General features: G+C 40.6%; 1 protein-coding gene across 3 annotated transcripts in view; it reads right to left on the reverse strand.

Moving 5' to 3' along the window:
* The window catches only part of Med14 (mediator complex subunit 14), a 92,090-nt gene that overhangs the window by 3,185 nt on the left and 74,526 nt on the right, over window positions 1–14,379 (reverse strand). The window contains exons 24-30 of one of the 3 annotated variants that reach the window (XM_036175506.1): window positions 10,887–11,018; window positions 8,455–8,637; window positions 7,387–7,622; window positions 6,009–6,188; window positions 5,802–5,909; window positions 2,419–2,544; window positions 1,891–2,083 (exon numbers count right to left, since the gene is read on the reverse strand). In XM_036175506.1, the coding sequence (XP_036031399.1) occupies window positions 1,891–2,083; window positions 2,419–2,544; window positions 5,802–5,909; window positions 6,009–6,188; window positions 7,387–7,622; window positions 8,455–8,637; window positions 10,887–11,018 (1,158 nt within the window). Of the gene's footprint in view, window positions 1–1,394; window positions 2,084–2,418; window positions 2,545–5,801; window positions 5,910–6,008; window positions 6,189–7,386; window positions 7,623–8,454; window positions 8,638–10,886; window positions 11,019–14,379 lie in introns of those variants that run through there. The other 2 variants (XM_036175507.1, XM_036175508.1) reach the window with 2 other exon arrangements.

Genomic DNA, 14,379 nt, shown 5'->3' on the forward strand with positions numbered 1-14,379 from the left:
TTACACTTAAAGTTATTTGTTTCCCCTTTTCTTTCCTTTTTTTGTTGCCATGAGACAACAGTCCCACTATGTAACCCAGACTGGTTTGGAACTCACAATCCTCCTGCTTCAGCCTCCAAGTGCTGAGATTATAAGGTGTAAACCACCGATTTTCCTTCAAAGCTCTTCACTGTGAGATGGGCAAGGAAGCCTAAGTATTACATACCAAGAATCTAAAACTTAGATTTGTGGAGGCACCTTGGATACACCTCATCCTCTCAGCTTCCAATCTGCCTCTTAGTTCTTGTCAATACTGCAAATCCTGAAACATTGCAAAGCAAAACCAGAGCTTTCCCACTACAACATGTTTGGGCACTGGCACAGCTGCAAGGGGACAACTGAAGCCCTCGTGTGGATTATGACCTTCTGTCAAAGGGCCAGAACAAAAGGACAAAGGAATCCAAAAGTCTGTCCAGCCAAAGAAGAAACAAAGGAAAAAAAAAATAAAAAAGAAAGCACTCCCACAATACCTTACCAATTTCTTAAAGAACTGAGGAAGGTGTGTGTGCGCGCGCGTGTGTGCATGCATGCGTGCGTGCGCTCACAGGCACATGCATACACACTTCTTTGACACTTTCATTGATAGGTAGAAAATTTTGCTTGATCATAGTAGGATCAAAACATTTCCCTTATAATTTTTAAATTCCAGAAGATATAATACATAAAAAATATAAGATAACAATAGTCATGTATATATATGAAGGAATTGTGTTTATCAGCAGATTTCTACTGGATTGCTGCTTTGAGAATTCTGGTAGCTTTAAATTTTGATTCCTGAGGACTTATTTTCGGCTGAATAGAGAGGTCAAAGAATGAAGCAGAAAACTGTCAGAAGTAAAAGTATTATAACAAATGAAGCATACTGCTCTCTACTGCCCAGTGTATACCTTAGAAACTGAAGCAAGAACTTACCTAGGTATGATGTGGGGAACAAACAGCTAAAAAAAACCTCATTTTCCTCAGGATTCCTAAAATTTTTGACACTGTGATACCTAAAAATGTTTCAGAGAACAGCTTTTTCCTCGTTCACATAATTGTGTTTGCAAGCTATTCTAAAGAAAGGGGTAAAGAGGACTTCCTTAGCATTAGACATGAGTGAACATCCATTTAAATTTCCTAAGTATTAGAAATGAGCAAAATCAAAGAAAAGTTCTCTTTGCTGAACTTCATGTTTTAGAACCCCAATTTGGCATGTTAAGTGTGGGCTACTCCAGTATCGAAGCAGCCTTATTTCTCTTTCAAGAAACACTCTGCTTTCTTGGGAAATGTCCAGTCTCAGAGCTTCACTGTACACTCGGGGAGAAGGCTCACTTGCACCCACCTGACACTTACATAAGAAGCCCAAAAAGCAGTGATGCCATTTGTATCAGCTTTTATTCTTCACAAAACATTTAGAAGATACACAACTTTTAATAATAGTATTCTGTTCATGATCGAACCATGAAGTATGAGAAACCAACATGCATTTCAACTTTGTGATGTACAGAGTGGCAGGTACTGATGGCAAGGCAGGAATTCACAGCCACAGAAAATCTATCATCCTAACCTAGGGTTTTGTGGCAATGTGTGCTATAAATACAAGCTTCTGGCATTAGCAACCGGCTCAGTCCCAATAGTAAACTGCTAACAAAAATGAAGTCCAGGCAGCAGAGAAATGGACAAAACTGAAGAACCAGTGAGAAAGAAAGAAAGCGACAAGCAGACACTAAGAGGGCCATGGCAACAGAGCGCTAGTACTAGGATTGGGGTGCAGAGTAGGGAAGGTGGGAGAAGAGGAGGGAAAGGAGGGAGGTCTCTCTCAAAGGAATTTTCATAACATATGCAATAAAATACCGTCTACTGCTCATGTACCTTGTCGTGGTGGGTTCATCTCTGCAAACCTCTTCAGAATGTTGCTGACCATCATGGGCGCAGCAACAGAAGAGTTCTGCTGTCTGGGAATGTCTGCCTGCTGGGTGGTACCTGAAGCCATGTCATAAATGATTGGAACTATTATACTAACAGGTTCTTGGGGAGGGACTGATGTTTTCTGAGTTAGTTGAAGCTGTAGACACACAAAGAAAATGAAAAACAGAAAATCAAATATTTGTCTCAATTTATGAGAGGCACTATCATTTACTTTCAGATTAAGATACAGCAAGTACAAGAAAATCTAAAAAGAAGAAAAAGGTGACAAAAAACTGAGTTTTATGATTGTCTCACAATTACCAACTTGAATAAATTTCTATTGTTACTAAGGGAACCAGGAATCCCATGAAGTCTAAACTAACAGTGAAATGTTTGGCTACAACTACTAACTCAAAAATTGTTCTATTACTCTCACGTGGCTTTTCCCCCAGAAACTCTGCACACATACAGATGATGTCAGGTGATACTTACAAAAAATAGCATTTTGGATTTCAGCACCACAGCTGGTGTCCCAGGAGGTGCAATTGGTGGTGCGCTGGGAGGGATGGTGAGGCAAAATTGAACATTCCATTTTAGCTGTGTTGCTTGGTCTGGGAACTGTTGTGAAAGGGAAAAAATATGACAAAACTCCTGTTACCATATAAAATCACATCTGGTCTGGAGTCTGAGGAGTTAGGGTTTCACATTACATTCCATCATTCAGACAACATGCACTTTCTTAAAAGAAATATATACATGAAGTCACTAAGTAAATAAAACTTGGTGGTAAATTTGTGTGCTGTGTTCTCATTCATTCTTGGACACTTGTGACTCCCAAGGCCAATACTTCAGCTTCTACAGTATCTCCGACATCTATCTACTTTTGCTTCACTGTTTTCAAAGAAGCCAACAAAGCTCAGGGCTTTACTGCTTCTTCCTTGAACCCCTAGTAATTCCAACCAGTGGCTTCTTCTGCCGGAGCATGCTTATAGCGACTATCAGCCCCACATGTTGAGTGAGGCTCTAAGCATGCTCACAAATGCTGAGTGACACTATGACTTACGCTGTTCCCTCCCACAATTGAGGTCTAACATGTGACACTTAAGGCTCTGATTGACTGAGTTCTATTTAGGTTTCCAAGTCTTGTTTCTAACTGCTTCCCTAAACAAACTAGGCAAACAGTATTAATGGTTTAGAAGGGTAATTCACTGGTGCTTTTGTAGACAAAATCTCAAAGACATCTTTCTGACATATAAGGGCTGTTATAGCCTATCACATCAAAAGCAAAATATTAAGATGATAATAATAATAATAATAATAATAATAATAATAATAAAAAAAAACAGAAACACTTCCTCCCCAATCCTGATAGTAAACATGAACAAAAATGAGGAGGGAGGTATTAGGTTAATCAAATCAACCCCAGAAATAAATATCAAGATCAAAAGACTGGGAGATTGAGAAAATACAGTTAATCAGCTGTCACCAGGGTTCAAACTAAATAATTTTAAGAAATACCTAAAGTATGGGGCTAGAGAGATGGCTGGGCAGGTAAGAGTACATACCGCTCTTCCAGAGGAACCAAGTTCAGTTCCCAGCACTTATGTGGGGTGGCTCACAACTAACTTTAACTCCAGCTTAAAATGATCCAATGCCCTCTCTTTGGGCCTCTGCCTGCACCCCCACACATATGGCATACATATAAATATGCATATATGCACATACAAAATCAATTGAAAATAAATCATGGCTGGAGAGATGGCTCAGAGGTTAAGAGAGCTTGTTGCTCTTGCAGAGGACCTGGGTTCAGTTCCCAGCACCCATGTCACAACTCACAACAGCTCCAGGGGATCTAATGACTTCTTTTGGCTTCCATGGGCACTGCTCTAACATGTACAAATGTAGATGCAGCAGACACACACACACAATTGAGATCTAAAAAACGAAATAAAAATAAGGTGCTAGGGAGATGAGTCAGTGATTAAGAAAATTGGCTCGTCTTCCAGAGGACCTGGCTTTGACTCACAATCATCTGTAACTCTAGTCTCAGGAAATCTGACATTCCTTTCCAGCCTCCTAGGGCACTTATGTGGTACACAGATACACATGCAGGCAAACACTCCATAAAAACAAGTAAATTTTTAAAATAGAAAAATAAAATAATAAAAAAGAAAGAAATAGCTAAAATACCAAAAGTGCAAATATAAAATGAGAAGAAAAATAGACTGATAACTGAGTTTGGGATGCTTGTAGGAATAGAAACTGGAGCAAACTCTAGAGGACAATTTCCTGAGACGTATCCAAGTGACATCTATCTATCCTTTCATATATATAGAACAACACCATTATTTAAAAATTTCTTACTGTGGCCTTTTATAATACCAAAGTGTTAGAACCTGGAGGAGACTGTGGGTTGGGGACATAGCTCAATGACAGAGCACATGAGGCTCTGGGTTCAATTCCAGGATAGGAATGGGTAAGGGAGGAGGAAAAGTGATTGTTTAGCCATCTTAAGTCTTTCATTAAAAAAAAAATTAAGTGCTGGGAGGTGATGGCACACGCCTTTAATCCTAGCACTCAGGAGGCAGAGGCAGGTGGATCTGTGAGTTAGAGGACAGCCTGGTCTACAGAGTGAGTTCCAGGACCACCAGAGCTGTTAAACAGAGAAAGCCTGTCTCGAAAAGCTGAAAAGCTCTGTTGAAAAGGGAAACAGAATGCCACTTTAGGTTCTGAAAGAGGAAAGATCTCGAAGATTTCCTCAGTGCCCTAAGGCTGGTATGCTTCCATTTCAGACAACAGCTCTGGATGTTCTGAAAGTGGTCTCTATTGCAAATACTGAGGGTTGCTATGGTTGAATTGAATGCCTGAACAAGATGAAGCCCCCATTCCCAGGACCTCACTTCAAAATAAGGTCTTTACAGGTATAATCAAGTTAAGAAGAGGTCATCAGACTAAGCCCTGATGGTTGTTATCCTTCAAAAGAAGAAGAAAAGAAAGATATAAGCAGAAGCATACATGGGGATGCATAGATCAGAGTGATGGGTATATAAAAGCCAAAGGCTGTTTGTATTGTATGGACTTGCTGACACGTTGGTTTAGGACTTTTACACTCCAGATCTAGGACTAAATGAATTGCTATTGTTTCAAACCACTTTTTTTTTTTTTTTTTTTTGACCTGAGGATCAAACCCAGGGCCTTGAGCTTGCTAGGCAAGTGCTCTACCACTGAACTAAATCCCCAACCCTAAACCACTCTTCTAGTGGCCTTTCTTTTAGTGGCTCTAGAAACCTAATACAAATGCAGACAAAGCTGTACAGAAAACAGCAGCAATCCTGCAAAGGCTCAACCAAAGCAAGAACAGATACCTAGAGCTCTAAAGATGGCTGCTGCCCAGTATCATCTGCTCTGTGGAACTTAGTACTTGAGAATTCACAGCTATTCATGGGACACAAAGTCTATGACCAACAAAGGGGGAAGGCAGATTAGAAATAAACAAATCAATATAAACTATTTCACAATAAAACCAGACACAAGTACATAACAATGGAGGAACAAGAATTCGGCACTTCTTACCACACCATCTCTGCAAAGAGGAGTTAGTTACTGGGAACTCTGCCTGGACAGAGAATGGCTGGAGAGTGGTTACTGGGTAATTCCTCACTCTATCACCTTGTCCTGAACTCAAAAGACACAGCAGAACTGTGTCATCCTGTCATAGACAATTTTTTTTTAGGGGCCAGAAGCAAGTGGATATCTATGAGTTTGAAGTCAGCCTATTAAAAAATAATAAATCTTAAGAGAAAAAAAATTGAACAATGTGCAAAATAAAGACTGTTCTGCAAAGCCTGCAAAGCTTTTGTTTCTCAATAACTCACCAGCTCCAACTTCATAATATGCACACAGTCACGGAGGATGTGTGTTGGTGCTCCCAACAGCTTGGTGAAGGCTATAAGCGTGTTGGCTTTAAATGGTGGTCCTGCAACCTAAAGGGAGGGTAAAGAAAACACCTTACTCTTTGTTCTACTTCAACCTCTCTGGTTCACTGACTAAATTTCAAGCACTCATTATTAGGAAACACATACTCTTGTCTCAAAGAATTTCTCCAAAACTTGAAGCTCATCAGGTTTCCACTGTCCTGCATTTTCAGGTGTCACTTTTAGCTGAAGGGTCTGGTTGGTTTTGGGACTAAGGGCTACTCTGCATTTCAGGGCATCTGTCTTGAACATGATTACACCAGGTTCGTTGGAATTGATCAGCTGCAACTGCAAAACGAGAATGAAGCAAATCAGCAGGGAAAGAGAAACATAAATATTTCGGACAGAACTATCACAATGGAAAACAACTAAGTTGGTCTAGATGAGGCAGATGAGAGTCACAGAGCCCAACACTAGAGGGACACAGCTCTCCTCATCTCTAAGCTGAATGCTAATTTTATCACTGGATCTTAATATTGGGAAGGGACACAGTGACAAGTGAAGGCAAAGAGAGAGGGAGTTCGATCAAAGTATACTGTGCCCACATATGAAAACCATCAGAGGAGGAACCACTCTTGTAGAGGATTACGGTCTAGTCTCAGCACCCACAGGGTGCCTCACAAATGCCAGTACAGTTCTCTGGAGATCTGATGCTTTCTTTGGGCCTCCATGTGCACTGTGTACACTCTATGTACACAGACATGAAGGCAAAAACACTCATAAATTAATAAAATACAACTAAAATTAAAATAAAGTGAATCCACACAAGGCGATAATTTCTTAAAGTACGTTTTACATTCTTTTTCAAGATATGACTATAAAGATTGTGAAATGGATTTCAGGCAACTGTGTAGTAGACATTATAAATAGGAATCAGTTTGGCTACTTCATTAACATATATAGATACTGGTAATGATGGTAACTATAAATTAAAAACACATCCAATACCAAGATATTATCCTGAGGTCTTCACATGGAGCACTCTGAATGGCCACAAGTGCTACCAGTCAGTATCCGAGGTAGACACAATCTACAGTAGAGGACATCGCAGCAAACCTAGCAGCTGGACTGTGCAACTGGTACTCTCAGTGCTGACCCATCTCTTAAGGTCCTTACCACAAGACTGGCTAGATGTCTGTTTCTATAAGGTTTTAAACCAACCTAATTACTCATGCATTTTTTAAAAACTCAGCCCTAACACCTACAATCAACATGTTGATTTTGATTAAGACTCAGCTTCAAAGTCCGTCTGCCTACAAAGGTACACCAGAGAGCAAATAGTCATTTGTATGTGCAAGGTCAGATCCTGTGTGCACTAGTTCTGTCCAGGTTAGCCACATTATCTAAAAAACACAGCATGGTAAAATGTAAAACCCTCTAACCTAAGCTAGGCAAGGGAGTGAAGCTTAATTCTAACAAGATGGTTAAGAAGGTGACCTTATCGTACCTTTGACAATGGCCACTTTGAAAGAAATAGCACTCATACCGTTTCCTGTTGAATAATTCTTTGAAGGTGTCGTCTCATGATGACAGACCCAAGGAATCTCTCAAGCGGGGAACAAAGGTAACTGCCTGCCAGGCCAGGCACAAGGCCTGGTGTTGGAGAGGGGAGCAATAAGATGTTCAAGGCACTATGAGTGAGGATGGTAGGTATGGATGCTGCCCAGGAGCGCTGAGGTAGTTTGCGAGGTGGAGGCATGTTGGTTGGCATTGTCTGGGAACCTTTGGGAAGGAAAAGAGGGAACTTCATTTGCAAATGCCTACCATCCCATTATTACCTGTTTTGTCTTCATCATAGATGATGCAATTGGGACTCTTGTAATTATTCCTTGTCATCAAAGAATCTTATATCAGTTCTCAGATAGCAAAATCAGCTGTCACGATTCTCCTGATTCTGTCCAGGCCCCCTATGATGTGACCCTGCAGGAACCCCTTCAAGGAAGTGGGATCTGCTTCTCAACCTGGATTCTGCATGGCTTCATGACCAAAAGATTGCCCTGGAAGGGATGCTCAGCTAGTTACAGGACTTCCATGTATTTTCCTGTAACCAGTACCCACTGTGTCAACAAGCTATGATCAAGTGTGAGACCACACAAAGCACACACATCATGTCAGCTGAGGCTATGTTAGGCCATCTACGGCATAAGGAAGCTCAGTAGAGTCTGTCAAAGTACAGAATTGTGATCTAGCATAGCACTGTTTTTAAGCACTAAAGTTATGCAACAAAACTAAACATATACATCTGTACAATTCTCTTAATTTCTATAGCTTTGGTGGTGAAGATATCTTTTATGGTTCAATACTGAAGATGAAAATTAACAGTCACAACAGAGGTGCTGGGACTTACTTCCTAAGACTTCTGAAGGAGACAACCCTTTTTCTTATTACATTCCTAACTTTGCTAATTAGTATTTCAAACTGATTGCAAAGGAAAAAAGTTTAAGGTTTGGCAATCCTCATTTGAGAAATACACTGTGACTTTCAAGTCAGGGCAAAATGATAGAAGTCATCTATTGGTACCGCTGTATAAGAACATAATGCTGACAACACTCACTGGTGCCAGCTCGAGGGGAATGAGAAGCATCTGGGACAGGAGAATGTAGAGATGGGTTGGCTGGTGACATTCCAGGCAAACGGGTTGCTGGTGAGGGTCCAGACACTTGAGGAGACCCAGGCCAGTTTCCTGCTCGTCCACTTGGTGACACCATAGTGTATGGAGAACTAGGGTCAAGGGTTCCTGGAGAAAACAAACAAACAAACATGATTCTCAAAGTATGTGACAAAAGTCATAGCCTTAAATAGTGAACCGTTTTAGTTGTCGTTCACTAAAGCTCGATGTTTCTTAACACTTTCTAGCTAAGTCTCTAGCTTGAGGAGTTTGTGTACTTTTTGTGTGCTTGTTTTTTGAGACAAGTTCTCTTTGCATAGTCTCGGCTAGATAGGATGGTCTTGAACTCACAGAAATCCATTGCCCTCTGCCTCCCAAGTGCTGGGATTAAAGACTTAAGGCAAATTCTGTTTCCATTCTACTGAGAAAAGGATGAGAGGGGGAACTACAATTTCTTGATTCACTTTACTCATTAAGAAATAGAACTGAGAATCCGGTTTGATATTTTAAACTACACCACGAAGATACCTTTGACATAGTGTTTCTATCTGCCTGTCACCAAATGCACACTGATAAAAGTATTTCTACCATCTATAAGACAGCATAAGAAAGTTGGCAAGGAATAGAATACATTGGTGGGAGTAAGATAAGAGACACTAAAGATGAATGGGCATTCTTAAAGGAAGTTTGAATTAAATAAGTAAAATTTAACTTTCAGTCAAGAAATGCATATCTAATAGTAAAAGACCATCTTTCACCTAGCAAAATGGCCAACTATTTTTTAATAGAAAATCTTAATATCTCATGTTGGTAATGTTGCAGGACAACAGACACTCCCCCCATGTTGGATGCTACAGGAAATTGGTATAGCTTTTCTGTTGAGCAAATTTGCCCTATGTTGCGAAAGCTTTAGAGCTTCTCAAATGTGGTACAACCTAAATGACATTTTTAGGAACTTACATAAGGGGATCATCATGGATGTGAGTACATACAGCACCATTTTAAATTGTGAAAAATAAAAGCAAACATTCAAACTAGATGTAATACAGGAGAATAGTTAAGCTATGGTACACCCAGACAAGGAATACTATGAAGCCATGTAGTATGACAGAGAGCTTTTACTGACAAATGTTCAAACACAACAGTATTAGTAAAAACCAGCAGAAAGACTGAGGAAGTCCTTTAGGTTCTGATGCAGCATGGTGTTCACATGTTTAAGTGAACAGCGTGTATAATATGCTGCCATGTGGGATGGGGGAGAGAGAGGGTTGTTGTTGTTGTTGTTGTTGTTGGTGGTGGTGGTGGTGGTGTGTGTGTGTGTGTATAAAAAGGTCTGCAAGAATATATCAGAAATTAGGGGCTGGAGAGATGGCTCAGAGGTTAAGATCACTTGTTCTTACAAAGAATTCAGGGTTTGGTTCCCAGCACACACACACACACACAGTGACTCACAACCACTTGTAATTCCAACTCAAGGGGATCTGATGCCCTTTTCTGATCTGGGTACCAGGAAAGCACAAAACACTTGAACACATAAAATAAAAACAAATAAATCTGCTGGGCGGTGGTGGCGCACACCTTTAATCCCAGCACTCGGGAGGCAGAGCAAGGCGGATCTCTGTGAGTTCGAGGCCAGCCTGGGCTACTGAGCGAGATCCAGGAAAGGTACAAAGCTACACAAAGAAACCCTGTCTCGAAAAAAAAAGAAACCCTCAAATAAATAAATAAATCTTTAAGAATATATCAGAAATCAGTGACACAAAATGCCTAAGAAGAGAGATGAGGTAGGTAAGCTGGTGAAATGAAAAGGAACAAATGCCAGGTGTCCTGTCCTATGCTTTTAATCCCAACACTTGGGACCAGGGGTGGGGGTGTTGCTGTGACTTAGAGGCCAGCCTGGACTTTACAATGAGACCTTATAGAAAAAACACAATGACAACAAACACAAAGGGGACATTTCAATGACGACCTCCACCTGATCTTTATTTGTATCCACTCAAAATCATTTTTGTCAGATTGAAAATTCAAGTTCCAAAACAATTCATATGGAAAGGTGCCCAGAATGGGGAGGTATGTGAGGGGAGGACAAGCCAAGAGCTGGAAAGCAAGCACCGAAAGCTATGGGCAGGCCAGTCAGCAGGCAGCAGCTGGCAGGAAGGACAAAGCAGGGCAAAGGAAGAGGGGAAGACAGTCACAGACCAAACAGTCAGTGCCTCTGTGGGGAAAAACTATGAAAAATGTCTTTTGTTTGGGTCCATGTAGTATTTTTGCTATTTCTCAATAAATAAACACTAATTTTTCAATAAGAAATTTGATTTAAAAAATTACTTTTCACATCAAGCTCTAAATGCTACAGCGATTTCTGTGTATGGACTCACCATGTGGACTAGCAAAACTGGCCCCTGGTCCTATTGAGATTCCATGCGAGGATGGGGGAGGAGTTGGAACAAATGACGCTGGTGATGGGGCTCTCAAAGCCCCACTGGGGGAGCTGGCAGCATGCAGATTTCCTAATAAAGGAAAATAATTACAGATGATCTTGCAGGACACATATCATGTCCTGTCCAAGGACCACGGGTCCAAAAAAAAAATCTCCCTAGAGACTTATAGAGACAAGCAGAAAAGGTCCCATAAATGGCACAAAGACTTCACTATTGCAAGAAAGCTCAAGTCCACGGGTCCATGCTGTAACTCTCATATTCACTAACTGAAAAGAAAGTGTGTCCAATACACCTTTTAGTCATATATTTAGTCAACAAGTGGGTGAGTTTATCAACTGTTGGCAAGCACTGTTCTAGGCATGGAGGACATAGTTAACATAGATAATTTTTGTCCTCATGGAGCATGTATTCTAGTAAAATTAGCATGATAAATCTATAATGTAATGACAAGTGCTGTGGAGAAAACCAGTGCAAAGGAGAAGGGCAATTCTTTGTGGTGGCAGAGGTCAAGACTCTAAAGGGACACATGAACCAGACAGGAAGAAAGTGCAGCACACAGCACAGGGAATAAGATAAGCCAGGCAAAACAGAAGAGCCAATGTAAAGGCCTCAAAGAAGGGACAGTGTGTGATGGGGCAGGGCCAAGGGTGCTGGAAAAGATAAACTGGAATGGTATAAGAGGAGATGACAGAGTTTAGAGATGAGTTCCAGATCACACGTGAACTTGTAGGCCGCTCTAAGGATGTACAGTTTGCTTCACATGGTAGACAACCAATAGCATCTGGAGTAGAAGCCATTAACTAAATTATGTCCCAGAAGGATCACTCTGGTGACTGGAACTAGCTGCAAGGGTGACTGAAGGTTTGTTGAGGAATTGCAAAGTGCTTGAATTTGGGGTTGAAAACAAAGGATAGTTAACAGTATTTGGTAAATAACTCAACGGGGGCATAAAAGCAAAAGGTATTTTGCATCTCTCTGATAACTACAGCCTAGGTAAGACAACAGAAAGGACTGTCCCTTTCTGAACTAGAGTGTCTATGCAAGGGTCAGGATTCAGAAAACCAGGAAATTAGCTTCAGCCATAGCGAGTTTTGGCAAGCCACTAAATATTAGATGGAAGTGAGGTCTAAAATACATACAGAAGTTGGGAGACGGGCATTTAAAGCCATGGGACTAATTTTAACTTTAAGAGTTCTGAAAAAAAGAACTATAGCTAGTGAAACTATGAATAAACTCAACATATAAATACTTGCTATATTATCTTTCAATATTAGCAGGTTTCAAACTCTTTACTGTAATACAGGTTAATTTCATTTTTTATGTTCTATAATACTTAAGCAATGTCTCATACTCAATAAATGTCAGTCAACTTGATCAACCTTTATGTGTTATATTTACCTATTAAGCTGTATGATCTGACAAGTGACTTAACTTCTCCATGCCTCAGTTTTTCTCCATAAAATGGGGATAATAATGGGACCTATGCCATAAGTTTGCTGTGAGGATTAAATGAGTGACGCGCTTAGAACAGGGCTGGGCATATTCATAGCGAGCACTGCATACCGACCGGTCTACTACTACAATCATGCAACCATCTTCACTCTTCCTGGAGACACACTCCTTGGGGTTCTGAGTCTCTACTTGCCTGCCCCCTCCCCAGCTGTGTCTTCACCCTTGCTATTCACAGGGGCTAAGCTCTCCCACCCACTCAGGCTTTAATGACCCTGGGCATGACAATTTCCAAATCTTTAAGCTATGTATGGTCCAAGAAACTCTGATAAGCTGCAGGCCTCCATAGAGCCAACTGCCTACTGCACACTTAGAAACTTCAGGCTTCACAACCATAGAGTTAAGAGAACTTGCCTCTCTGTAGCTTTGAAATCAGCTCATCTCTGTTAAGAAAACTGAGCCCCTTTGTGGCTCTAATAAAGTTCAAATATGGATGGGTGATCCAGTAAAGAGCAAACTTTTGGAAAAGGCCCTGCTTCTTCATGTTCTGGCCATTCAGGACAGTGTCCTCTGGTTCTACATACGTGGTGTGGTCTGTGTCCTTGAACCTGGCCTGCTCCAACCCATTCTTCAGGTCTTGTCTTGACCCATGTCAAGGTGAAGGAGGCAGGCAAAGAAGCAAGCAGCTCCAGAGCAGAAGTGGCCAGTCCTCCACCAAACAGTCTTTCAAAACCCCGAATGGCCCCTTTGTAAGGTTCAACACATGAGGTGGAGACTGTTAGGGAGTCTAAACAGAGGAACCATACAAACACAGCCTCCATAAAAGAGGAAATTGAAAGATTTTTCTGAAAAAAAAAATCACAGATATGGCTGCCTGCTTTCTTCCCCAAGGACCTCCTTGAAAACAAAACCACCTGCTCCTGTAATAAACTGAAGACTAATCTGACTGGCTGTGAGAGGCATGCAGCAGAGGAAGAAGCTGTCCAGACGAGACTGGCTGAGCAATGGCAGCTGGAGTATCAAGTAGTGTAATCTGGGACCACGGCAGATTACAACAGCTTGCTCAGAGTTAGATGTACAGGCCAGGTTCCAGATTAAACACTTCATAGGGATTTATTTCACTAAATCCTCACAACACCTCTAATGAAAGTCGTTTATGCTATTCCCAGTTACAAATGGAATGAGCAGATTAAACCAGCCAGATTCTTTCATCTCTCATCAGATTAACAGGTTCTGCAGAATCATGTACATTTCTTGTATGTATGCACACTTATACATATATATCTGAATTAAGGGATTTGGGTAGAGTAATTTAAAGGAAAAAAACTCACATGCTACCAATTCTACTTTACAAGGTAAAAATTATAAAGTAAATGTGTTTGTTGAATTTATTACTAAAAAATTCAGGGTTTGGGTACACTGCTTATTGGTAAAGCATTTGTCTAGCATGTGTGAGGCCTTGGGTTCCATCTTTATATCATAGACACACATACACAATCTAGCTAGTAAGCTGAGCATCCTCGAATGATAAGAACATCCTTTAGTTGACTTATCTATGAAATCAAAGCCTTTTTTAATATATATTTTTACAACTATTTCTTTCTCTTTTTTTGTACGAAGAATTGAACCCAGGGCATTATGGATGCTATGCAAGCACTCAATCACTGAACTATGTTTTAACCCTTTCTGTATTTTTCTGCATATGAGGTCTTGACATTTTTGATCCTATTGTCTCAGCCTCCCAAGTAGCTGAGATTACGGGCTTACACCAACAAGCCTGGCAAATTATTTCATTTCTTATATTTTATATGCAATATTATATAGTATATCTTTTATGATACAAGTTTTAATTTTTCGTTGTATTAATTGAACTATGGGACATAGAAGGGAAGAGGGTTTTTTTCCCTTCAAGAAATCTGATACCTGTGTCATTTGCTAGATGGTAAGTGAGAGCCAAGAGCTGGTACCCAACTCCCTGCTG

Source organism: Onychomys torridus, chromosome X (genome assembly GCF_903995425.1).
Source record: "Onychomys torridus chromosome X, mOncTor1.1, whole genome shotgun sequence".
In the NCBI taxonomy this organism is placed as follows: domain Eukaryota; kingdom Metazoa; phylum Chordata; class Mammalia; order Rodentia; family Cricetidae; genus Onychomys; species Onychomys torridus.